This window comes from Phalacrocorax carbo, chromosome 2 (genome assembly GCF_963921805.1).
Source record: "Phalacrocorax carbo chromosome 2, bPhaCar2.1, whole genome shotgun sequence".
Taxonomy (NCBI): Eukaryota; Metazoa; Chordata; class Aves; order Suliformes; family Phalacrocoracidae; genus Phalacrocorax; species Phalacrocorax carbo.
The window spans coordinates 164588229-164614139 of record NC_087514.1 but is presented as its reverse complement, the minus strand read 5'-3'; the positions used below and the strand labels follow the sequence as shown (position 1 = coordinate 164614139).

The 25911-nt window shown below is 43.7% G+C and overlaps 1 protein-coding gene and 1 long non-coding RNA gene across 4 annotated transcripts; one reads left to right on the top strand and one right to left on the bottom strand.

Moving 5' to 3' along the window:
• LOC135312138 (uncharacterized) lies at window positions 1-1186 on the bottom strand. Its single transcript, XR_010371815.1, has 2 exons — window positions 886-1186; window positions 1-209 (listed from the first exon to the last, which is right to left on the bottom strand). It is a non-coding gene; the product is annotated as an uncharacterized LOC135312138 (long non-coding RNA).
• SEC22C (SEC22 homolog C, vesicle trafficking protein) lies at window positions 1181-25911 on the top strand. Of its 3 annotated transcripts, none has more exons than XM_064445145.1 (8): window positions 1181-1292; window positions 6217-6314; window positions 7573-7782; window positions 9968-10131; window positions 12121-12303; window positions 18015-18133; window positions 18726-18791; window positions 24689-25911. In XM_064445145.1, the coding sequence occupies exons 3-8, from the start codon at window positions 7601-7603 to the stop codon at window positions 24770-24772; spliced, it is 798 nt and encodes a 265-aa protein (XP_064301215.1). In that variant the 5' UTR covers window positions 1181-1292; window positions 6217-6314; window positions 7573-7600; the 3' UTR covers window positions 24773-25911. The 3 variants fall into 3 exon arrangements, with proteins under 3 accessions (XP_064301215.1, XP_064301214.1, XP_064301213.1); XM_064445144.1 differs by lacking the exon at window positions 24689-25911 and adding an exon at window positions 20523-24222 and having other exon boundaries at window positions 1188-1292; window positions 6217-6270; XM_064445143.1 differs by lacking the exon at window positions 24689-25911 and adding an exon at window positions 20523-24222 and having other exon boundaries at window positions 1188-1292.

Below are 25911 nucleotides of genomic sequence, written 5' to 3'. Positions count from 1 at the left end.
TGATTTTTTTCACTCTTTTTATTCTGCTGGTTTTTCACATGAACATCCTGTGAGAAGACAGTTTGCGGTGTGCGACTGCCACAACACCTGCATGCAGACACAGGTATCGTTCCCTGTGCAGAGCTTCCTGACGCTTTTCTATACCTGCCACCACCAGAAGGAAGGAAGAAGGTAATCTACTTTGAATCCCAGTTCATCTTCTGCAGCAGCTTTTAATTAAAAAGAAAAATCCACCTGTCACCTAGGGTGCACAGCAGTACGGAGCTCCTCCTGAAGCACTGGCACAAGAATCACAGAATGCCCTGAGCTGGAAGGGACCCGCAAGGACCATCGAGCCCAGCTCCTGTCCCTGCACAGGACACCCCAAATTCACACCGTGTCTCTGAGGGCTGTGTCCAAGTGCTTCTGGAACATCGCCAGGCTGGTGCCGTGATGCCTCCCTGGGGAGCCTGTGCCAGGGCTCCACCACCCTCGGGGGGAAGGACCTTTCCCTAATGCCCAGCCTAACCGTCCCCTGGCACATCTCCCTGCCGTTCCCTCGGGGCCTGGCGTTGGGCACCAGAGAGCAGAGACCAGCCCTGCCCCTCCTCCTGCCCTCGGGAGGGAGCTGCAGAGCGCCATGAGGCTGCCCTCGGCCTCCTCTGCTCCAGCTGAACAACCCCAGGGACTCCAGCCGCTCCTCGTACGGTTTCCCCTCTAAACCCTTCCCAGCCCCGTGGCCCCCTCGGGACACTCTCCAGTAGCTTTGTACCCTCAATGTCCTGCGGCGCCCAACGCTGCCCACAGCGCTCGGGGTGAGGCCGCCCCAGCGCGGAGCCAGAGAGCTGAGTTTTATTTCAACCAGCGGGTTCCAGAAGGGCCTGGTACCACCGCTCCGCGGCTGACCTGCCACCCAAGCCGATGAAAATCCCACCGATGCCCCCCGTCCCTTGGCTGCCGCGGGGGCTCCGTGCGGCGCCCACGGCCTCGGCCGGACGAGCGCTGCCGCCAAGGCGATGGCACCCACAGCCCGCGCCCTGACCCCGCTGCTGCCGACGCGGCTGGGGTTCTTCTGCCTTCGCCGAGCCGAGCCAGCCTAACTGAGCCGAGCCTAACCGCACCGCCCGCCGCCAGCCTCCCCCGTCCCGGCGTGCCCCGCGCCGCCGGCACTCTACCCGCCGCCTCGGTGGGCGGAAGAGGGCGGGGCGGGGCGTGTTGTGTTGTGGTGCCGCCGCCGCCGCCGCCGCCGCCGTCGTCGTCGCCGTCGTCGTGAGGGGGGAGAGGCCCGGGGCCGCGGCGAGGGGCGGGGGAAGGTGAGCGGCGGAGGGGTGCCGGGGGGGGATGTCTATGTCTGTCCTACTCTTCCTCCTTCTCCGTCCCCTTCTGGGTCCCCGGGGCTGGGAGGCGGCGGGGCGGGGCCGCGTCTGTGCGGTGCCTGAGGAGCCTGGCGGCGGGATGGGCCCTGAGGGGGGAGGCTGGGCTTAGGAGGGGTGAGGGGTGTGTGTGTTGGGATCCCATCGTATGGATGTAGCATTTGGGGGTTCCTTGGAGTGCTTGAGGGGCGTAGGAGGACTTGGGATGGGCTGGGGATGTCGTGAGGTGAGGTGGGATAACGTGAAGGTTTGGGACTCCTGGGGTGGGAGTGAGGTTTGGGAGTGAATGGGGTGCCTGAGGGGTGTGTGGGGAGAGCTGTCAGTATGGAAGAGTGCCCTTATGAGCGGGGTGGCTGTCAAGGTGTCTGAGTTTCAATAAACTCTTCAATAAGAGTGTGGGGAAGGGTGTTTTGGGGCACTTAATGTCAGGGAGAAGAGAGGTGAATGGAGGGTAGGTATGTGTAATATGGTGAGCGGAACAGGATGGGAATGGGAAGGGTCATTATGTGGGCTGGTGGCGGTGTGGAGGTGAACTGGGGGCTCTTAGGAGGCTTCAGGGTACACATTGGTGTGTATTTGGGAGCAGATAAGGTGGCTGGTTTTTGTGAGAGATTAAGGTAGATGTAGAGCTTCAGAGCCTCACAGAGTTATTACGCCAAGGTTTGGGCAAGGAGGACTGTCCATTGAGGCAGTGCGGTTGATGGGGGAGCTGAATGTTGAGGTTTGAGGTGTGTGTAACATGCGTTATTTCTGGTAATTCATAGGAGTATGTGTAGACAGGAGGTTTGTGATGGTAAGAGATTTTACATGCCTCCCTTTAGGGATAAATTAAAGCCTGTAGGGTTTATAGGAGCCTATAGGCTCTTGATATCCACAAGTCGTGTTTTCAAAGTTGGGACAGCGTCATGCTTTCAAAGTGTTTTTATTCACTGCTAAATCTGGAGAGTGCCTCATGTTGCACTGTAGGTCTGTAGTATCAGTAGCTTGGTCAGAGCTGCTGTGAGTATTGAGGGAGAGGAGCTGGGAGGAAGCAGATGGATACCATTACTGCAATCTTAGAAGATGAGAAATGTAACAGCATTTCAGATTTGCCTTTTTATATATGTGAGAAGACGATTAAATTCGCCTCGTGATCCAGCAAAGAGTTACTTTCCCTCGTAAACCATGTCTCAGTGCCTTTCTCTTCTTGTTGGTTGAGGCTGAAACCAGCGCTTGAGCTGCAGCTCTCTTAAATGTTTTGTGTTTGAGTGAACCTGAATCTCTTTCATATTCTGGCATCCCACCTGTATCTGTCTGTGACTCCCTCTGAAGCTTACCTGCCTAAGGAATGATGCATTAGGTACAGTAGCTATGACCATGTTATAGCAATCATGTGTCCAAAAAACTTCACAGACTGCTTCGGGAGCCTCCTGGACTACGGTAACACTCACTAAATCTTTCTGCCCTTCCTTCAGGAGGAAGATCAGAACTTGACAAAACAGTTCAATGTTGTTGAGTTTAAAACTGTCCCATGTACTGCCTCTAGAAAGAAGGGAAATGTGACCCTGAGCAGGGAGAGAAGGAAAATGCTTGAGAGAGATCCTGGTAACAAGACATTCCCTGATGGTGTTATGCCATTCTTAGAAGGAAACTTCTGCTTTTGATGGTTAGATAAAATAGTTTCTTAAAGACCAGCATTTTTTAAATAATTCCCATGAACTAAGTACTGGTTTGCATTTGATTTTGTAGCCTTTTGCGTAGATTGTTTTCTAAGTACAGACAATAAGGTAGGAATTTGTCTAGCATTTGGAGAAGCGTGGCGCTTGTGAATTGAGTCTAATCTTATTTGAAGGAGCTTGCATAACCGTGTAGTAAAGTGTAAGAGGTCTGATTAAGGCTGCCTTAATAATCCCTACATAGTCACTGGAGAGAGTTGCACACTACTTAGGAAGTGAGGGATGGAGGAACTGTGCTTCATGTAACTTCTTAGATGCCTACCCTGGGAATACCCTTAAGAGTCTTGTTTGTTGTAAGACTGGTAAATATGTACCGTTTATGTGAGTCTTACACTAAACGGTTTTCGTCTGAAGCGTTGTTAGATGTACAGGTGCTTCAAAGAATGAAAAAACAGGCTTTGTTTACTTCAGTCATAAATTATAACGTGTTCTTCTGAAACAACTGTTTAAAATATTTCTCGAGGTTTTGCCTGCTTTGTGCCAGTAAAATAGCTGGGCTGACATGACATTATTAATTCTGAACACCGCAGGGTTTGATATCTCCTTAATCAAAAGGCACAAGTACGTGGTCAAAGTTCAGGACCTGAGTTCAAAGGCCTGCCACGTAAAGTCAGTTGCAGATACTTTGGGCTGCCAATCGTATGCAGTTAGAGAGGGACTGGAGGAGGAAAGGGCAGGTCGATCTGAAATACTGAGATCATAGATTCACTTGCTGTGTGCACGCCTTCATCAGCCCAGTAAGTCATGGTAGTATGTGTTCACTTACAGGGGACGTGGCAAAACTGGCCTGCAAGTAATTACACTTTTGAGGGAGGTGACGTAGTAACTGTTATTTGACATGGACACAGAATGCCTTCTGATGTGCAGGTAGCGAGAGGCTTGTGGAAAAGGAAAAAGAAAACTCAAAGCTTATGCAGGTGCAGTGCCAGAGTAGGTGGGCTGGGGGAATGGGAGAGGGCTGGGTGAGTTTGAGCGATAGGTGGTAGGAGTTACATAGAAAACAAGTGAACCAGTTGCATGAATTTGTTTTTAGGCTTTGCCCTCTTCTGTGGGGTGATGTTGGCTCTCGCCTCTTTTAGCTAAGCCTGTGCTACCTATGAAATAAATGCCTGAATTATGAAAAACTTGTATATATTTTTTTAACTCAACAGAAGTCTTTACAGGTACCGTTCTCAAACCTCACACCTTCTTGCTCTTTTGGGTGTTACCTACGCAAACGTTCCTTTAGGCCGTGTAAATGGGAGCTCTGTAAGCAGCAGAATGAGTGAACGCATTTCCAGTTGTTTGCCCTGAGGCTGTGCTCACCTACTGTCTGTTAAGATTAGACTCGCTGCATCAGCCTTCTTCTCTGTTTCTTTTATACTCATTTTCCTGCTTTCACAAAACTAAAAGGCACAAAAGGTATCTATCCCACTTGCACTTACGGCTTGGATGTGTAAGCCTCATTTCCCTAGGTGGGAAAACTAAAAATTCACAGGCAGGTAGATTTAGAAAACAATAAATCAAACCTTGTGGATGAATACAGCAGTGATAGTCTGAGAGTATGTTACAGCAGGTGTATTCTCCAAGGAAGGAGCATTGACTCATTTCTCCAGTGAAGTCTGACACTTAATTTGGAAGTCTGCCTGATGGTGACTGATACCGGATCTTTCACAGGAGAACAGAGAATCCCTCTGGTGGGCAGCTGATATTTAGTGAAAGCCTTAGGCCCCAAAGCGTGAAGGGTTGTATGTCTTGGAAAGTGGTATGCCGTGTACGTTCAGTTGGTGAACTAGAGGTGATGAACACAGAGGTGATTTTTTGAATCTTAGTGGCATGGTGAGTTGAGTCATTTCATAGGCTAGGTACATCTTAGAAGTTGTCTTTGGTTTCTTGGTTCGGTGCCTTTCCATTTTCAGTGTCTCACCTCTGCGATGTGTCAAGTGGGATATTTTGGAGTCACGCTTCATCAGCATTGCCAACCATTGACCATGAAACTGTGCTGTTCTGAGCAACTGTACTTAAAAGTTGACTGTGTTAAAGTTAATAATTTGGAGTTGGCAATTTTCTTCATTGCCTTCATTTCACTTTGATGTTTAAGCAGCTTTCTGCACTGTTTCTTTCATGGTTGCAAGCGCAGCACATTGAAGATTGATGGGATGTTTCAAGCTGATGTGTAATAATCTTGATTATTGTTGAAATTCTTTTTGATGCATGCTGAAATGGAGTTGGTGAGCTTAGTTTGATTTTACAGCTTGGATGACTACTGGAGAACAATTGTGAGAGGGATAGTGGGAAAAAAATTAACACCTAATTCTTTAATCTCCATTTTAAAAGTTGATAATAAGACTTTTCAAGTGACGTGTTATCTTCTGTAGTTTTAATTTCCTTTTTTAAGGAAACTAGTTGTGTGCAATTACACTTTCTGTCAATTCCTCTGACAATTGTTAGTTGCTTTAACGGGCTGGCAAATTGCAACCACCTTTTGTCAAAGGGAGAGTTCCTACAAGTTATGTGGAAATGATTCCTGTGGAGCAGAAACGAGCCTGTGGTGAGAACTCAACCCTTAGTAGACGTTAGAGCAGCTCTATAGATGAGAGTTTATGAAAGCCTGAACTAGAAGAGGCTTTGGGCTCTTACCTTCTCAGACAAGAAAAACACTTGATGAGACATGTGTTTCAAAGAAACTTTGAGCATTGTAATGGATTTTTTGATTCTTTGATTCTTTGGTTGACTATTTAAAGCAGCCATTCCCTCTATGAAGAGTTTGCGTTCACAGTGTGATGATTTTTTTCTGTTTTTTTTTCCCCTAATGCTTCATTTATGCAGTTTGCCTGAAGCAGAGTGAATGTCTGTCTTTTTCTTTTTCTTGTTTTTGATAATCACTTAAAAAACACTGATTTAGAGTTCCTTTTCTACAGGAAGCTGGGATAACTTTAAAACAGTGATTGGGGCATCAGAAATATTTTGCATATCATTTCATAGTATCTTTGAGTGCACCTAGGTATTGATATATGGGACCAAAAAAAAAGAGTTGTTTGTGTTCCTTTAGGCAAAATGCTTTCTAGGTTCTGTTTACCAACTGCATGCAATAGTTTACACTGTAAATATGTTTATACATACAGGTCATTAGTTAGTTTTCTAAAATGTTCATTATGGTCCTCTTTCAGAGATTATGTGAGCTCCTGCGTTAGCCTTCTAACGTCTTGCACTGAATACCCATGGTATGTCTGAAGGACGGATCTCTTGTGTGTTCTGAATGTACCAGGTAAATCCCAATAATAACTTTTCATGGGAGATTGTGACCTGTTAAAGAGTAAGGAGTCTTTCTGCAGAGGGACCTGGGGTTCTGGCTGATGGCAAGTTGAACACGAGCCAGCAGCGTGCCCTGGCAGCCCAGAGGGCCAGCCGTGCCCTGGGGGGCATCGAGCCCTGCATCGCAGCCGGGCGAGGGGGGGATTGTCCCGCTCTGCCCTGCGCTGGGGCGGCCTCACCCCGAGTGCTGTGGGCAGCGTTGGGCGCCGCAGGACATTGGGGGTATAAAGGTACTGGAGAGTGTCCTGAGGAGGCCACGGGGCTGGGGAAGGGTTTAGAGGGGAAACTGTACAAGGAGCGGCTGGAGTCCCTGGGTTTGTTCAGCTGGAGCAGAGGAGGCCGAGGGCAGCCTCATGGCGCTCTGCAGCTCCCTCCCGAGGGCAGGAGGAGGGGCAGGGCTGGTCTCTGCTCTCTGGTGCCCAACGCCAGGCCCCGAGGGAATGGCAGGGAGATGTGCCAGGGGAGGGTTAGGCTGGGCATTAGGGAAAGGTCCTTCCCCCCGAGGGTGGTGGGGCCCTGGCACAGGCTCCCCAGGGAGGCATCACGGCACCAGCCTGGTGATATTTAAGGAGCACTTGGACACGGCCCTCAGAGACACGGTGTGAATTTGGGGTGTCCTGTGCTGGGACAGGAGCTGGGCTCGATGGTCCTTGTGGGTCCCTTCCCGCTCAGGGCATTCTGTGATTCTAAGGCAAGAGAGGGCAACTTTTATTCTATATTTAGTCATAGTTGATTCCGTAAAAAGAGCATGGCAGGCTATAGCCTAAAATTTGCTTTTGTTTTTGTGCGTATCCTATAAAATCAGGCAACTGCATCACTAATGAAACTAGTTGCAACACTAGTGAAGATGCAGCATGTCAGTGGGAGTTTGCCAGTTCCCATAAATAGCTTTAAGAACTCTGTGCAGCATTTCTGATGTGTGAGGTAAAGCAAAAGGTGGGAAAATAGTGATATTTTTGAGGTAGATAATTCCCGTGTCAAATCGCCCACCTCACCTTTTTGTCAGAGAGAGGCAAAAAATGAGCACGGCGTGACATTTGAGAGCGGTTTCATTGCCTTTCAGTGGCAGTGGTGTTACAAGAGGTAGCGTTCAGCAGCAGCGGTGAATAAACTCTCACCTTGACACATTTCTGGCTAGTGTATTGGGTTGTAACTAACTAATATCACATCCATTAACGTGCCATTAACCTAATTGAATATTTCATTTGCAGGTTGTCCTCATGAGTACTCCAGTGGAGAATGTCCATGATCTTCTTTGCCTGTGTGGTGCGGGTGAGGGATGGACTTCCCCTCTCAGCCTCCACAGATTTTCATTTCAACCAGGACTTTCTGGAATGCAGAAAGAGATTAAAGGCGTTATCCTCAGTTCTGGCGCAGTATCCAAGTCGAGGCACGGTAAAAGGACGTGACCTTAGCATACAGTAAGACCCTGCTTTTGTTTGGTTGTGTTTTTTCTTAAAATGTTGAAGTTGTTGTCCTGGGGATTACTTGAACTTTAAGGACTGTGTGTATTCTATAGTGCCTAACTCCAATCTGAAATCCCAACATGCATGTCTAGATTGTAACCTCCAAGCAGTATTTTGAAACCTTATTCCTCAGCACCACAGCCACACAGCTCCTGCTCAGTTTAGTAAGCATATGTTAAGAATTGCTTATTTTAGTTGTCATTTTTGGTAGCAAATGCTTTCTGCTCGATGGGCAGTGCTTGTTACTATGAGCGATTGGAGTATCTTGGACTTCTACAAATACCTTCTACGATGTCATCCTAGTGCCTGGGAATTACTTAGTTTAGCCTAAAGCCCAACCCCTTTTCTTCAGCGACTGTCAAGTCTTGCTGATGCCTTCTCTCAGGCTCCTACAGTTCTGATCCCGGCTTGCACGAACTGCCCTGAACTCCCTCCTACGTGCTGCCCACTCCATTTTCTGAAAACCAGCAGGGTTCAAGTCTCTATAAGCTCTGGCTGATGTCTTGAGGAGGCCTGAAGCATACTGACAATAGCCAGTATGGAGAAATTACAAATCTTTGCTGTTATTTATTGGAGAAGGTTCTGCTGGTCTTTATCTTAAGAAATTAAGGTTTCATTCAGAGATGAGAATTTTCATTTGCTATTGATTTTAGGTTAGTTCTAAAAATGAGTTGTAGCTTGTGATCGCATTTCTGGTTAGCAAATGTAAGAAAACTTCAGAGTGACCCTGAGCTAAAACTAAGTATCCTTTTTTGGGGATGTGATTGGAGACAGAATATACATGAACTTACACTGAATCAGTTGGAAAAGCAGAGATTAGCATTTTAATTCCTTTTCCCTCGAAGCGAACTTGTGCCCTTTAACGCTAACACGTCCTACTGCTTGTAATCTTCTGTAGTCTCTACGGAAGCAGCTATGCATCTGGCTCTGAGATGAGAAGAGCCCAAATAGATAGGTGGCAAAAGGCTATAAATTATTCGCAACTGGGAAAAGGTGGTTTTACGCAGGCATGGTGTTGATCCTCAGCTGTGAGCTGGGAAAGAAAAGGAATTTGGGGAACGTACCCAGTGTAACTGGGCTGTAACGGAGCTAATCAAACCATAAATCCCAAGTACCCAGGGCAACGAATACATAAAAATGTGATAAAACAGAAACCACAAGTATTTCTGTATGAGAGGGATGAAATATATAAATAGTAGAGAAGAGAGAAGATACAGAGAGTAGTTGTTTAGCTTCAAAGCTTTGGTTTTATACTGAGATACTGCTAACAGATAGCTAACCTGTAAGGGAAGATCTCCTCAGTCGTCTTTCAGAGATAATTACAAATCCACAATTATGGTGGGGATTTAGCTGTCTACGTTTCGAGTGCTGCCGTCTGAACTAGGTGCCCTGACTCCCATCTTATTTAATGAAGTCTTGACCAGTGATTTATTTCATCTTTAAGTACAGGCCTACATTTTGGTCAGATGAATCCTCTGTTAAGTTTACTAGAAGGGTTTTGGACTATCTGTAAGTGGAAGCTTGTGCATCAGTACGGCTTCAGTGTTAGAGTGGCCCCCTTTGGAGCAGAATTTTTATCGGGTTGTTTCTGGTACAAACTCATCATTATTTGTTACAGATGATTTAGCAGTAACAGTGTTTGAATATCTTGGATTGTGCAAGTTAACAACTATCTGTTGCTGTTACTACGGTGAGGTCATATTCAGGGGGAGCAAGGAATACATCTGCTTGCTTCCCGTGAGCGAGCTTGCTTGTTTTTACTGTTGTTTGTGGAAAACTGCTGTGTTTCCTTTCAAAATCTTCTCGCCTGTGATGTTTTCCGGCCATCTCTTTTCTTGTTAAGATGATTTAAAGCCAACCTGAGGAAAATAACGTCCTCAATTTTTACTGGTGTAGCAATTTGATGAAATCTGTCTTGTGATCTCTCATATGCTGAGGCATACCGAATGAGTTGAGAATGAGCGTTAGATCTGCAGGGCTATTACAGCAGTGCGAATGGTACAATTTTACAGCCTGCTCTCTCAGCGCAGTCTGTACATTTTGTTTTGACAGAAAGCATAGTTTACTTCTCATGTTCAGTGTGACTCTTCCACCTTTCTATGTTGATGGTACATTTTTTTGCTTTTTTTTTCTATTTCAGTTTCCTTTCTTCTGGGGGTATTGCCTGCATGGCAATCTGTTCCAGCAATTACTCAACCATCATGGCGTTTTGCTTCCTGGAGGAGCTTCGGTGGGAATTTGCTGCTTCCTACGACACAACAAGCATCAGTTTAGCTTCCAGACCATATGCTTTTCTTGAATTTGGTTTGTAACTTTGTTCTCTAGTAGTGAGAATTCCTTGTCTGCTACTTTTGTGATGTTAAATAATGTCTCCTGGCCAAAGCCTGATCATAAAAACGTATCTGTGTGTGTGCCTTTGCATGCATGTGTAGGAGGAAGGGGAGGTCTTGTAACTGCATTAGATTATTGGTTTTGCGGTTCCTGAGAGCCCCTGTAATAGATGAACAAAATGCTGTAGGGATTAATAAAGAAGCCCAGAAGAAAAAGAAATTCACATCTCAAAACACTTTCTAACTTAATTAAAAAAATATCTGACAAGTGGAGACAGATGGGTACAGGAAAAAAGGAAACAGAATAGATTATTATGGGCAGCTTTACTTCTGGCATGACTTGGATTCACATAATACTTCACAATCATGCCTAGTGTTTCTTTCTTAACCTGATATAAATGGTTTTCTTGCCAAATAGCAGCTGCTCTACTGAACCTCACAGCTTTGAAAAATACAATTCCTTCACAGTGATAAATTCTCTCCTGGGAAAGGGTAAGATGTTGCAGTGGGTTAGCGCACTTCTCTTCAGATTTTGGTAATAGCGTTAAGCTCGTGCTCAAAAGATGGAGAAATCCACAAGGAAAGCCTGTTACACAGCCATCTTGTATTTTGGTAGGTTTCCCTGCAGCGCACGTTCCAGGCATGATGTCATTTTATGCTGGGATGCAAATCACGGCTTTTTTTTTTTATCTTGAGTAGGAATTTGGGAATTTCTAGCCTCTTTTAATTGCGTGAGGCTCTTTTGAAAGAGAGAGACTTGGGTTTTTTCTCTTTTTTATTTTACTATTATATTGTATTTTGTTACTGAGTCTACCTAATGTTGCTGTGTGGATTTGTTGTTTTTTTTTTCTTTGGGTTTTTTGTTTGTATTTCTTTCCTGTGTTTGGATCTAAGATGCACTTGATGCATAACTGCTTAGCCTTTTGCCTGGTAGCTACAGATAATTATAGCAGGCTGACCCAAGGTAAAATACAGGAATTTTCACTTAGGAATGCTGATGGCACTGTGTATTCTAGCACAACATAAAGTCCTCCTGTGTGGTCTCAGAGCTCATGCTTAAGCTGTTACATACCTGTCATATCCAGTAGGAGCTGTGGTCAACCTGTGCAAGTCTTCTAGCATGACAATATCCTAAGGATACAGGTTTTACTTATAGGACATCTTAGCAAAATAAATGTTTCTATTATTATTATTCCCTAAGCATTTGAAACAGCTGGAATTTGCCAATATCTTTGCACAATTAAATATTGTGCAAAGATTAAATATGTGCACAAAAAATTAGGAAGTAGCAGTATCCCCATGAGGTATTTCAGCTCTGGAGGTGTGAGCAATTTGTGCTTGGATAAATTCTCTACTTAGTCTCAGCGCACCGCCTGTCAAACCAGCAGCTGCATTTGGGGAAAGGGATTTGCTTGCAAATGGTATTAAATTTAAAGTGTGAGAGGTGAAGCAGGGTGATCCGTACGTAGATCCATGGCTTGGATGTTGGTGGAATCACTGTGGAGTTGTCTCTGCCAGTCAGAGTGGCTTCATGACTCAAATACAGGTTGAATTAATTTATCTGTGCTGGAAAAGAACTCTAATCCTTGACATTGTTAAAACATGACGTGGAATTGCATCTCATGGTAGTTCATGGGTAGTTTAAGGTATGTGTTACATCTGCCCTGGAATCTGAAAGCTTGTTTCCAGTCCACTGGCAGGCAGAATGTTGAGCTTTAAAGTATCCAGAAGAGAGTGAGTGTGGTATAAAATACCTAGGAAAGGTATTTTTGTTCCCTAACTGTCAGTGGAACCTTATACCTAAGATTCCATACCGAAGGAATTATTATTCTGGAGAAACTAATACATGAAAAAATGGAGAAATGAAAAACAGTCAGAGAAGAATGCCATGATTTGATTAATAACTACCTAAAGCGCTTAACTTTTCCAGAGCTAACTGAAGCATGTTTTTATATTGTTTCAGATAATGTTATTCAGAAAGTAAAATTCCATTTTAACTGTGCGAGTGGCTCTCGAGCCAAGGCCAACTGGGAGAAGATTGAGGAGGAGCTGAAGTTCTGGCCCCCGGTTCAGCTGAAGCTGGAGGATACAGACCTGATGAATGGGATGACTAACGGTGGGCATGCAGGCGTTCATGTGGAGGTTGGTAAGTTACTACTATGCGCAGGTGACAGTAGGCTCCCTTAACCTAACTTTGCAAACGACAGGAAAACATGTAACAGCAGTGGTTCCTTTTGTACAGAGAAATGTATAAATATATGTTGTGTATGAAACCCAAGAAAAAAGACTGCCTTTCTATCATAGTGAACAACATATGGTATTTAGATTATAGCAGGTATCATAGAATCATTTAGGTTGGAAAAGACCTTTAAGGCCATTGAGTCCAACCGTTAACCCAGTCCACCACTGAACCGTGTCCCTAAGCACTACGCTTAAATGACTTCTAAAGACCCCCAGGGATGGTGACTCAACCGCTTCCCTGGGCAGCCTGTCCCAGTGCTTGACAACCCTTTTGGTGAAGACATTTTTCCTAATATCCAATCTAAACCTCCCCTGGCTGTTTCCTTCCTGGCTGTTTGGGGCTGTTTCCTCTTGTCCTATCACTTGTCACTTGGGAGAAGGGACTGACACCCACCTCGCTACAAGGCATCAGAGCCGTTAAGGACTTGTGGCAGTGTCTTTTTTTTCCAGACTTAGATCAGCTTCTCTGTACGGACAGTTGGTTGTAACTGGACTTGACATTTTCCACGTTAAATTCTCCTGCTTCTAAAGTAGTTGTTTGTTAAATTTTCTATGACAAAAGAAGCTTCACTAATGCATTGCTTGTTGCGAACTCTAATAGAAGATACATAATTACAGTCTGAATGAGTTGCTTCAGCCTTGAGGAAAGAAAAGATGAGAAGAATATGAGCTGAGGGTAAAACTCTCATTCCCAGACCATCTATCTTGGGTTGTTCTCCTCTCTTTGCTTTCTTTTCTTACCTTACTCTTTAAAATTAATGCATTTGACTAAAATTCTGAAAGAGGATATGTATATCTGTGTAAAGAACACACAGAGGCTTCACAAGAGATCGTTTTGTAATGAATACTGACATTTTGCCTGCTCTAGAAGTACTAATCTCTACTTATTTATTGTAAAATTGGTATATTCCTATTTGTGTTTTGGTTGCATAGTCAAAGGCCTGCCCTTCCTCTACGAAACGAAATGAAATGCTTTTAATCCTATTAGCATGGTGCTTTAAATGCAGCTGCAGTGCCATGAGCTTGTATTTCCTCTTTTTTTGTTGTTGTTGTTGTTCTTGGGTTATGAAACATTAATAAAATTAAGTTCCAGTTGCTTAGTCTTATTGTTTCTGATGGATGAGCTGGAATCTAATTTTAAGTTAAAATATAGAGGGGCAGTGGCCAGGAGGAAGTAAAAATAGAACAGAAAACATTTTATCTGCCAGTCGGATTTGTGAGCGCTCCTCAGGACCATGCTTGAAGGTTAAATATTTTCATGACAGGGCTTAGAAATTCTTCGCGCTAGTGTGAACAGTTTCCTTGCCAGTAAACATTTGCAAGCTAGAACAGAAATACTTTTGCGGTTCCCCCATATTTTTAATTGCTTTCTTTTACTTTCCATCTGGCTTTGTATTTCTGGCTGTTCTCTCTGGTCTAACCCAAATACTCTTACAGAGTGTTCTGCCTTTATTTTAAGGATGTGTTTATGATCATCTGCTTCCCTTGGCTGGAGTCAGCTTTCCTGGCGTATGTTTCTCTCCTCTCATCATTACCTGCCAACTGAATCCCGCTTTGCTCCTCTAAGTTTAGCCGTGTGGATAGTGTTTGTTCCCATATTAATGCTACTTAGATTATGGCTCTGCTATACAGGAGACTTCCTGAGCATAATTGAAGCACTGTGGTTGCAGGAGAGCAGAATTTAGTTGTGTCTACATTGAAGGGTGAAGACGGATCAATCAGTGGATTGGTCAAAACATCAGTCGTCTTATGTGGTTGTAGCTGGTCTCTGTCGCCTTTTGAGCTGTTCAATCACATCCCCCGTCTCTTCGTTTTAGTGTGAAAGGAGCCTGAAAAGTCAGGGCAGTTCTGTCCTTGTTAGTATATATGGGAACAAGAGCTTCCCCACTCCTTTTTTTTATTTTTTCCTTTTAAATTCTTTCTTCTCAATTCTGAAATTTATCGTCTTTCTTCTGTTCCTTCCTTTGTGAACTAAACCCAACCCAATTCTTGCTAGAAAGACACTAGCAACGTCTCCTTGACCAATGTCTACACAACCTCAGCTGTTGTTGCAAAAGCCTAACCTTGTGTCTGGATACGGGCACAGCTGGTAGAGGTCCGGAGGACGGGGTGTGTATAGAGAAGGAATGTGAAGTGTAAGTAGCTTTCTGTGAAGAGGGAGAGTTTTCACATCAGAACTGGCTCTATGAAGTAGAAGAACAATTTGTGCTATTCGTTTGGTAAGCATGGTGTTAAATTATGCAGCATTGTGCTCCCCTTGATGAATGTTCTTAGTCTTTTGTAGGCACACGGGGAGGCCTTCACAGAGTCCTTTTTAAGGTGCTTTTTGAAGATGTCTCACATCTCTGTCTTTTGTGCGCTTGTATTTCATTTTACAATGTTTGAGTCTGATTTCATTTTTCGCTCCTGGTGCTGTCTTTATCCGGAGCTTGGAGTATGTGACTCATTGTCAAAGCCTTGTTGTTCTATGCCTTGAAGAGACAGAATGGAATGTGGTAGAGGCGTTCGTGTCAGTCTCCAGTTAAATAGCCAGAGGCCTCTGCTCAGGAAAGCTTTTATAGGCAGAAGTTTCAATTTCTTCATTGTGTGAGCCTGTTCTCCCAGAATTGTTCAGTACACGTTCAAACCTGCAGGTGTGTTTTTCCGGGATGCTGGGTAATCCACAGTCCCCAGAACATCTTCTGTATGGTTCTTGTACTCTGAAGCGCATAACTTTTCTATGAAGAGTGAAATCAGTTTGAAACCCAGTTAGCGTTTAATTGTGCTTGTGCAAAATTGTGCTGTCTTGGACTAAGAGTGCTTGTACTGCCTTGTCCCCTTATTTAATGTAATAAGCAATTCTAGCATGAAATTCTGCTTATAAAAATATGATTGAATTCACGTAAGGAAGAGTAATAATTTCTCCTAGTAGTATGCATCTTTCTTGTTCTGTGCAATTTCAGTTAGTGAATTAAACCCCAGAATGCTGCAGCAGGAATAAAGCTCCACGGTGAACAATTTACAGATCATTTTTCACAAAATCTGAACCCTGAGCAACTGGACGTCGAAATCTCCCCTGCATCTGTGACAGCAATCCTTTTTATCCCACTGGACAAAAAAAATGTAACTTCTACATCCTCTTCCATGCTGCAGAAGCAGTATATTGAGGCTTGCATTGTTCTTCCCTGGGGAACGGGAACTCTTGACGTGTATAGTTTGCAAGATCCTGTACGACGAATGACGCTTGCCCTTGATAATTTTTCTTTGTTTGCGAGATGCTGTGTGCCTCTGAAGGGAAGCTTAGAAACGGAGGAGGCAGAAACAGTAGTCTTTGTTAGGAAATTTCCGTGAGAGAGAGATACAGAGCTGCAACAGTAGTTAATTCATCAAAAATAATAGGAAACTGAACACTCAGGTCAGCGAATGAACAAACGTGCTGGTGCAGCTTCTGTACCAGCTGTACAGTGCAACGTTCAGTGTTCGCACCTTAGATTTCACTGCGTAGCGAACAAGCAAAATCGCCTTTGAACGGTGGGGTGACTCGCACCATTTAGCCACGTGAACGTCCATATGCCGATAATATACAGTAATGCTACATGATGTGACATATCAAATGGGATTAATACAGTTCCTTTTGCAGCCACTTTGGAGATGAAATTAGGGATGTATGAATGTATGCCAGACAAATTAATTACATAGAGAGTTATAAAAGACACTTTATATCCCTATATTAATTTGGCACCAAAGTTTTTTACATCATCCATCAAAATCTCTCTTGAACAAGAAGACACAAGTGTTTTCCTATCTTAAAACCGTCAGTACTGCAATATTTAAGCTGTTAGGGTGTTTCATCAGTCACTGAAATGAAGCCGGAGGTGATCTCTGCTGTGTTGCATAGTTTACCTATAGCAATCAGGAGCTGGCTACATCTGGAGTGGAGGAAGAAGACCCTGAGAGCTGGGGAGATTTCTTAAGGGCTCATTCATCCTTTCCTGTATCTTATGGATGTTGGTGCAGGAGAGGTTCTGAATTTGGTATCTGAGGTACAAATTACCCTTCTTACTGTTGTGCTGAGAGTGTTTTACGTCTGGTGATCCAAGGGCAAGAAATGTTGGCGAGTATCTAGGTGTGGTGTCCCTTGCTGAGCTAGCTAGTATAGCTAGGGAAAAAAATAGGTGAGCTTTTGGACAGCCAAAACCCTGACTTAGAAGCGGTGGATTCCAAAGTTAAATACAAATTGGTAATCGCTTTGACCTTAATTAGGTGCGTATCAGAGAATCCTAAAGAAATGGTATTTGGGGGTGTAGGTGTTAGAGGAAATAGTGGTAGCGGAGGAGGTAGGAAAGGACAGGTAATTCACTACCTGTGAAACGTGGGCAGGGTGGGAGGAAGGGAATTGTAATGTGCTGTAAAACGTGGTTCAAGGCCAAAACTATAGCATCCAGTTTAATTCCTAGGCCCCAGTTTTGACCATGTTTTGTCAGTTTGAGAGGCTCAGAGGTAATAGCAGCTGTTCTGTGACAGACCTTTCTCCTCTGTGACTGGGTGGTATCATCTTGGCAACTCCTACAACAACTATTCTAGTGGCAGAGGATCAAAGTCCGTGGCTCCTATGCTCATATTCTGGCAACTGCTTGACTAGGGCACCAAACGCTATATGGAAACTACTCAGGTGAAACTAAATTGCTGTATATCAGACTGAACCCTCAGACTGTCAGTGGGAAGAAATACTTAATTCCCCGTTGAGGAAGAGAAGAATTGCTCTCTTGCTTCTATGGGTGTCAGAAATCAAAGCTCTTTCCCAGACCTTTGGGTGCATGAAGCCCCTAGCTTTTCTCTGACCTGTGAAGAGTCAGTGTATACTAATCTGCTGAAATAAACAGTCAAAAAATATCTACATGTAGCATAAAAGAAGGTGCTAATGCCAAATAGCTTAAGAACAAATTCTATTGCTTATTCTCCTTAAAAAGTATTCCAGAACTCTTGCTGATTTCTAGATGTCTGAAGAACTGAACGGTGTAATGCATCAAAAAAAGGTGTTTCTACTCATAACTGGTCTTCTCTGGAGCAAGCATGAATCACAGACTGGTGGGGGTTGGAAGGGCCCTCTGGAGCTCATCCCATCCCACCCCTGCTGGAGCAGGCACACCCAGAGCAGGGGCACAGGGCCGCGTCCAGGCGGGGTGTGAATGTCTCCAGGGAAGGGACCCCACAGCCTCTCTGGGCAGCCTGTGCCCCTGCTCTGGCACCCGCACAGGGAAGGGGTTTGTCCTCATGTTCAGGGGGAACTTCCCGTGCTCCAGCTTGTGCCCGTTGCCCCTTGGCCTGGTGCTGGGCACTATTGAAATAAGTCCAGACCCATCCCCCTGACACCCACCCTTCAGGTATTTATAGGCACTGATGAGGTCCCCCCTCAGCCTTCTCTTTTCCAGGCTGAACAAGCCCAGGTCTCCCAGCCTTTCCTCATACGAGACATGCTTCAGTCCCCTAAGCATCTTTGTAGCTCTCCGCTACCAAGAAAGGTTTAGAAAATATTTAAAACCCGCATAAGCTGATTTGAGTCATTTTAAGTTAAAAGAGTTGAAGGAATAGTGCTAACTTTCAGTAATGGGTGGTGGTTTTTTTGTATTTTTTAAGTCCCTACCTACAGAATGCAGCGTGTGACTCCCCTGGGGATTCTGTCACTTGTTCTGAACATCATGTGTGGAGCTTTGAATCTCATTCGAGGAGTTCACCTAGCAGAGCATTCATTTCAGGTAACCCTGATTGAACTGAAGCCTGTAAATGAGTCCAAGGCGGGGAGTTATTTGGGTAACCAGATTAAGGGTGGCTGTTCTGCTTCGTCGCAGAGCACACATTTTTCCCCAAGAAACGTTTTGTTTGTCCAGGGAATGTACAATTCCTTGTGCACCTGCTGGACCTCGTGTTTTGCTGTATATCACAGCACACTACGTTATATTCTTTTCCAGGGAGATTAAAATTTAGAGAAATATTTTAGTCTTGCCAGGTGGGCTGGATCTTTTTTTTTCATTCTTGTATTTTGTCCTAGATTTTTTTGTGTAATTTTCTTAAACAAATGTGAAACTGTAAGCGACTTATTAAAAAAGAGGAAAAAAAGTGTCCCGATTCTAGGGTGGCACAGTTTTATTTAGCAGGAATTGTCGCATAAGCCTCAGTTCTTGGTATCTTGTTCAGTGATATTGATCTTGCTGTTTGACACTGTTACAGTCAATCAACATAAACTAGGATGAGAGGTACTTGGTGAAATGTAGTGTTCTAAAATATCAAGCGGCACTTGCGAAAAACTGTAGCTGACGTAGTTGTTTGTCACTTCTTTTAATCCAACAGGAGGACCACGAAGGAATTGGAAATGTGATAGCTTTTCTTCTACCTTTTCTAGCCTGTGTTTTCCAGGTATGTTAACTGTAAATAAAATGTTTTCTGATTATTGTGATATTAGAATATACAAGACAAAATAATATTCAGCTGAGCAGAGGAACAGTTTGGTTTTTACTATCCTACTGAGGTGATTCCACTGAGGTATTCCAGTGGAGTGGCTCAAATACAGTTAAAGGCACAATCTGACCCTTGGCAAATTGCAGTTGCAAGCTTTCTCAGTGGTTTCATGTTTTGACGTGCCAAATGGGGCCGAGTGTGATAAATAAGCGCTAGCCCGAAGATGGTCTTTCCCAAACGAGTAGACGTGATGTCTTTCTGACAGTGGCAGACAGTGATGGGCTTTAGTAGCATAATGACCTTGAAAGACTAAGCAAATGTAGAATAGCAACATTATTGAAAATGGCTTAATTTACCTTAAAAATTACTTTTAATTCTTGAGGCAAATGCGGTTCCTGATCCATAGATTTTTTTTTTGTTGTTCTAATGGATTTTTTTCTCTGACATCCTTATGCAGAAGAGTTTGAATGAGGAAAATATTATATGCTCCAAATGTGTTCTTCTTGAAACGTTTTTTTAAATGCCTCAACCATTGGTCCACAGCCTTTTAAGTTGAGGGCAATATATTTTTTTTTTTTGCAAAATCTTCAATTTTTAGCCTGTCATTGTAGGAAGCTGCTGTAGTTGGGTCACTAGTTGACAGGAGGAATAACATAATGCCTACGGTGTATTGCTTAGTAGTGTTTCATTTGGCTAATGAGTTGGGGACTCCTATCTAAAGACTTCTGTTTATCTATGGTATTTAAAACTTGATATTTATTGTATCATAATAGATACAATTTAGTGTCTTTCGGCCTTCTTACACCTCTGCTCCCAGCAGAGCTTTAAGACGGAGATATTAGCTTGAATCTAAACACTTGGTACAAGTCATTCTTCATGAAGAAAGGCTCCATCCTGCTTTTTTTTCTGTTTAGTACCTGAAGCTAGAGAAGCTAAATAAGGAAGAGTTCTCTCTTATCCTTTTGATCTATAGCAGTCATCTTCACAAAATGCTTGTGCATAAATTGAGCTCAAATGTGAAGTGCTTTCTGCATGCTGATCTCTACTTGTGTCATCAGCACAGTTGGAAACTGCGACCTTAAGTGACAAAGCATGATCTGTTACTGCCTGAGTTAAAAAAGTAACTCTTCTGCCAGCACTCTGTGAGTTTTTAGTTTTCTCCTGTAAGGGCGGTTGCTCTTCACACATGCCTAGCAAGTGGGTTCCACCTGTTCTTGAATTTAAAAAGAAAAAAAGCCCCAAAACCCCAGCAAAACCTGTTAACAGAAGTGATGGTCTTTTCTACCATGTCCGGCCTAGTAAATAAAGTCCTTCATTTATCCCAAGAACAAATATGGCAGAAGCAGGTTTGGGTTTGCTGCATTCCTGCTTCTGAGCCTTTGCCCTGCAAAAATTAGAGGTAGTTTTTGAAAGCTGGCTCAGCTTTCGGGCTCTGTTTAACCCAGGCTGAGGCAGGCACGAGGGACACCGGTCGTGCTGCCACCCAGAAGGGACTGGGTCGAGGCCATCACTCCGGCGACTCTTGGAGGGCCTTTCAGTGTAGGAGCTGAAGGAAGCCTTGAGCTTCGTAGCCATCGCTGCAATGGCAGGCACATCCGAGCGGGACGGCCACGCCACCAATTCCAGCTGTGTCTCTTGTCTATGTGTACATAGTTTAATGCTAACGCTGTCTCTCTGGTCCTTTTGTAGTGTTACTTGTACCTCTTCTACAGCTCGGCGAGGAAGGTGAAGACGTTTATACTCCTTTTCTCTGTTTGTTTATGCAACGTTTACTTGTACGGATTACGGAACCTCTGGCAAATAGCCTTTCACATAGGAGTGGCATCTCTTTCTTCTTATCAGATACTGACAAGGCAGCTTATGGAGAAACAGCCTGACTGCGGAGTATGAAAGAGACTTTGGGTTTGCTCCTCTATTTTTGCAACTTCTTTTGTATTAAACTGGCCAAAAAGTAGGTTGGAGTGTTTTAAAAGATTTGTGACAATGGTTATTACAAGGAGGATATTTCAAAGCAACTTGAAATGACGTAGGATACTGCAATCATGTCAAACAGACAGTGAGGAATGTCGCTGTATTTAACATGGCATGTGGTAATTGTGCACGGTAGGTTTTGACAGGTGTCATCAAGAGATGGAGGTTCTCCTTACCATAAACAGGCTTTTACTCCTTTACTAATACCATCTAGACAGCATTTTGCCATTTGTCTTACTGGCTTTGTAACAGTTTGGCAGGTCAATGTCTTGCCCTGTCAGTGCTTCCGAAAATAGTAAAATTGTATAGCAAAATGAAGACAAAGTGGTGGGAAATATTTTTGTCTGTAGAATTTCTTAAGCATTAAGATTCTTGGTAAATGTAAGTAAAGGAGTTGTTTGCCATAACTAGATGAGTTCAATATGAATGGGAAAATTTGTTAGGATGAGCTTCAGGGTAATTTTTCTAGGTTTTGAGGGAAAGGAAAAAGCTGTGGCTCTCTTAAAAACCATAATGGCTATAAATATCTCCTGGCTAAACAGCGCATCGTAGTTAAGTATGTGCTCATTGGTTAATTGCAAATACACTTGGGGCAGCATAAAATAAACCAAGTGAATATAAGTGATCTTTCAGCTCGAGTGGCCTTCATTTCCTTGTTTAAGGTCACTCTTGGTATAAGGGTAATTCCGTGTTTCCTTGGTCTGTGCAGATGATAAATCTTCCAAGCCTACTTACGACGGGCCGCTGACTCCTCCACCTTTTTTAAAGAAAATGTATAGCTGGTGAGTAGAAAGCCATTTCCAGTAATGGAAAGCAAGAGCAGGTTCTCTTTATTATATAAAACACCTTTAGTTAATGGTGTTGAGTTCTTACACTAAGATGAATTGTGCACTTTTGAGTATAATACTTCAGAGCTGGAATTATTAACCTCTGCTGCACTGGGTATTCTTGTATGTAATGTATTGAGGGGCACATGGGCATTTTAGAACATATATGAATAATTTAGTCTGTCTGTTTGAAAAAATGCATAGCATTTTGTTGGAGCTGTCCTTGAAGGGTTGTAGAGACTCAAACTGAGAAGATGTAGAGAACCATAGGTGTGTTGTTGTGGAAGCGCGGTTTATCTTACGAAACTGTTTTCTGGTCGCCCCATTTCTTCCACCAGACATTTCTCACCAAAGATTTATTTTCCTCTCACCAAGTCTCTACCTCTAGTGGTTGCAAAGAGATTAACGTGATGCAGAGTTTGCAGAAACGCTTAACAAAATTACTTTCTTGCATCTCAATGAATTTTCCTGAAATCTCATGGTGCAAACACGAGTATCAGTGGGCTGCTGCACCAGCAAGCTGTGGTGCTGCACCCTGGAAGCACTTCTGTGACGCAGCTGACTGCAGCAGTGGCATCGACAGGTGACCCGTTACAGCTTGGAGAGTTTCCAGGATATCAAGAGTCTTAGTGCCAGAGCTTTTTCCAGGAGTAAAATGTAGCTGTTTCTCTCCCACCCCATGTTTAGCTCATTTACTGTTAACAATAACGTAACGAAATCCTTTCAGCAGTGAGGACTAGTCTAGTAGGAATGACCGAGGAATATTTTAGCCAGCCAGTTAAGAAAACAGCTAAAGATGTGTGCCATAAGGGGGGAATACGCTTCTGTTATAGGGGAGTGGATTACAATTGTTTGTCTGTCATTACCCCAGTTTTCTGCCAGAGCTTAAGTGGAGAAATGGCACCAGAATTCAACACCCAGATGACCCCACAGATGCGGGGGTTTTAGTACTGACAAGGTTTAAGTTTTTGTGCTGTTCAGTCCCAGTTTTACTTGGTAAGGTACTCTTAGAGACTTGAGGGAGCTAAGCCCTGAGTTTGGATTACAAATTTAAAGAAAAAAAACTGGTTAAAGGATGCCCCTAGAAATCCGATACTAGAAATGTCATACTTCATTAAGGATACGGGATCTGATGGTGATTGTGTTTTCCAGGAGCATAAGCTGGGTATCAGCCCGCTGGGTTACCGTGGGGAATCATCCTGTGGGGAAACGATGAAGCATTTTATACTACAGGCAGACAAAACTTTGTGGAAAGGACCTTAGTGGTATGGCCCAACTCCCTGCTCCGACCCTTTTAGCCTCAGGCTGGGTAAAGAGCCCGAAAGAGCTTTACTGTTTCTCCGTAGGCTTGGCTAAAGCTAGCCTGCTATAGCTTAAGGCACGCAGAGCCCTTACAGTGGGCGCATGGGGCCAGCGAACCATTCTCTGCTTTTTATTCCTCATCCTTGTATCGAGCAGATTGGAAGAAACAAGAATGTTCCTGATGCTTCCCGAGCATCCGACTGGTTGCTTTGTCGTAAAACAAATACAGCCCCTGCGCCAGGTGATGTTAGCAACAGCTCTGCAGTAAGGGAGGTGGGGCGGGGGGGAGAGGTAGCTTGTGTAATTAACATACTTAAAGATTAAACGTGATAAAGATTAAATTCAGCTTTAATATTTTTCTTTTTCCTGAAAATGTTTCGGGAGAATCAAACAAAACGAGTTGGTTCGGTTCTGCCTTCATGGAAACGTTTTTTCTTCCTTTGCTTTGGGGATATTAGATGGAGGATGCGATGAGATCTTTTCTACTAAACGGACAAAGCTCAGGTTTGCTGTTAGCCTTAATCGCTTTGCAACCTTTCCCCCCCCCCTCCCCGTAATGTGTGTAAACCATGCGAAGGAATCTACTCAGCTTAATACACGTGCGTTGGCATCTGTGCACTTGGTGGGTGTGGATTGATTCAGGGGTGAGGCAGAGCACGCGTAGTTTGACCTATTTCTTGGTTTTTAATGTTAGTATTTTGAACAGCTTCCTTATCTGGATGGTATTTCTACAGTTAAACTTTTTCTTCTGGTGAAGCAGCAAGAGGAATAGAATAGTTTACATTGAACTCAGTGCTTTAAGATTTAATAAAAAAGAATGACTTGCAGTTTGAGTACATGAAATCTGACTCATAACGTGGGATTATGCCTGTGTTGAATCAAATCCCCAGCCAGGAATCCATCCCTTTTTGTTCGACTTTAAACTGTATAATGTAGTTTGAATTGCATCTCCCTAATTCTGTCAGTTTTCAAGATAAGTCTTTTGGAAACTCTTTTCCTCACCCAGCAGCTCAGCGTAAGAAAATTGGCAAAGAATAAACTTCATTAATTTAAAGATTTGCAGTGCTTAGTCACTTTATGAAGCTGATCGTTTTCTGTGGGTTTTTGGTTTCTTTTTTTTCCTTCCTCCCAAAGACCTGTTAAGTTTATAGAACTTAAAACTGGTGGGCTGGTACCTTTTTAGACATTTTTGCACTGTATTAATAATCGAACCTGTGTAAATGTGTATAAAATCATTTCGCATGTGTATGTATATATGTACATATATCTAATAAATGGCTTTTTTGTAATGGCTGTCTTCATTTATAGTTTTGGAATAGCTGAGTGTATTAGAAACAAGGCTGATGAAGCGTTTGATTTTCATACGCAACATTAGCGTTTCATGTGGCAGTGTCCAAAATATTTTTAAAAATAAGCTCAATTCTTCTCTTTACCAAATAGCTTCAAAACCAGAGTGATTTCAAAGGCTGTTGTGGTGCATGCTGGATGTATGTGGTCTCTTACAGGAATAGCTGTATGAACTGAGGGTGGCTTTCCCTGAGGCAGTGTGCTCTCTGATACCTAATCTGCTTCTTTTTCTTCAGGGGGATCTAGGTAGGGTTTTTCTTCGGTCACCTACACACTGAAGAGTGACGGATTCATCAGCTGAACTTTATAAATGCAGTTATAAATATGTATATAGAAACTTGCTTATCCAAGCAACAGATCGCAGTAGGTAGTCTTTGTAGCTTTAACTGTCTTGCTCTTTCCTTTCAGAGACCATGTTACATGGTTTTTCCTGCAAACCTTGTGTTTTGGAGTGTTGAAGTACGTGAAGCGAGACAAAACATGGCTCTGTAGGTCCTTTACCAGCTGCTTGGCAGTGAGTAATGGAGATTTTGCAGATTGCCGTTAGATTTTCAGCCTTAATGGAACTAGGCCTATTAGTTAGGCCCACCGGTCAGTCCGTACTAAGAGCTTGTGGGCTTTTTTTGGCCAATTTCAGCCGCCTTTCATGAGGGCTCTAAAAATATTGAAAACAGTCAGGCTTTGTAGAAATTAATGACTTTACGCGATAGAAAATTCAGCATTCGCCCCGTCTGAATGGTTGGGTTTGGGTATCGACAAATGTGCCTTGGGAGAGCGATGCTTTGAATGGCAGAACTCACAGAGGACCCAGCCTAATTTGGAACCAAAGAACTGGGTAAAAAAACAGCTGGAAGAAATCAGGCTTAGGGAACTACTGGTTTCTTCCCATATTTCCGCTCCCTGGTCCTCCACGGGAACAATACCTAGATACCTGTAGCAAAAGCATAACAAGGTGGGTAAAGGGCTGGGTTCTTCCACTGGTTTCCAATGTGTAAAAAGCGACACTTTTGCTAATCTCTAAGGCTTATTCTTTATCAAGAAGGCAGTTGTGGGCAAAGTGGATCTGGGAGAACTGCAAATTCTTCAGCTCTAAAAATATGTGCCACCCTTTGCCTTGACTTGGCCTTTTAGCCTCGGAGCTCGCTGGGGTGCGGGCTTGCGGCACGGCAATGCCAGCGGTAGGTTTGAGGCGGTCACAGTGCCGCAGCACGCATCGCCGCGCTCAGAAGAGGAAGAGAGAAGCCTGCCTGTGCCCCTGTAATGAGGGAAGAGGCAGAACAGTAGGTTGTGCAGACGGTAGGTGGTAATAAGCGAAAGCTGATGGCAGGGGAGGGAGGAGAGCGCTTTATTCTTCTGAACTGCTCTGCCCTTTGAAATCTAGATGTTATTTTTGTTCTGTAAATAAATGATTGCTCAAAGCATGTTTCTTCTCAAGATGCCAATAGAAGAGAACAGCAGCCTTTCCTTTTTTTTCTGAGGTGAGGGGAGAAAGCAATTATAACTCCCTTCTTCTTTTGAAGATGCTGATAAAAGGAGGTGGGAGGATCAGAGGGTCCCTGTGCCAAGAGAAGAACAACTCCTAAGGTGATAGAAATACATGTTTTTATTTTAAACAAAGTAACTCAACTTCT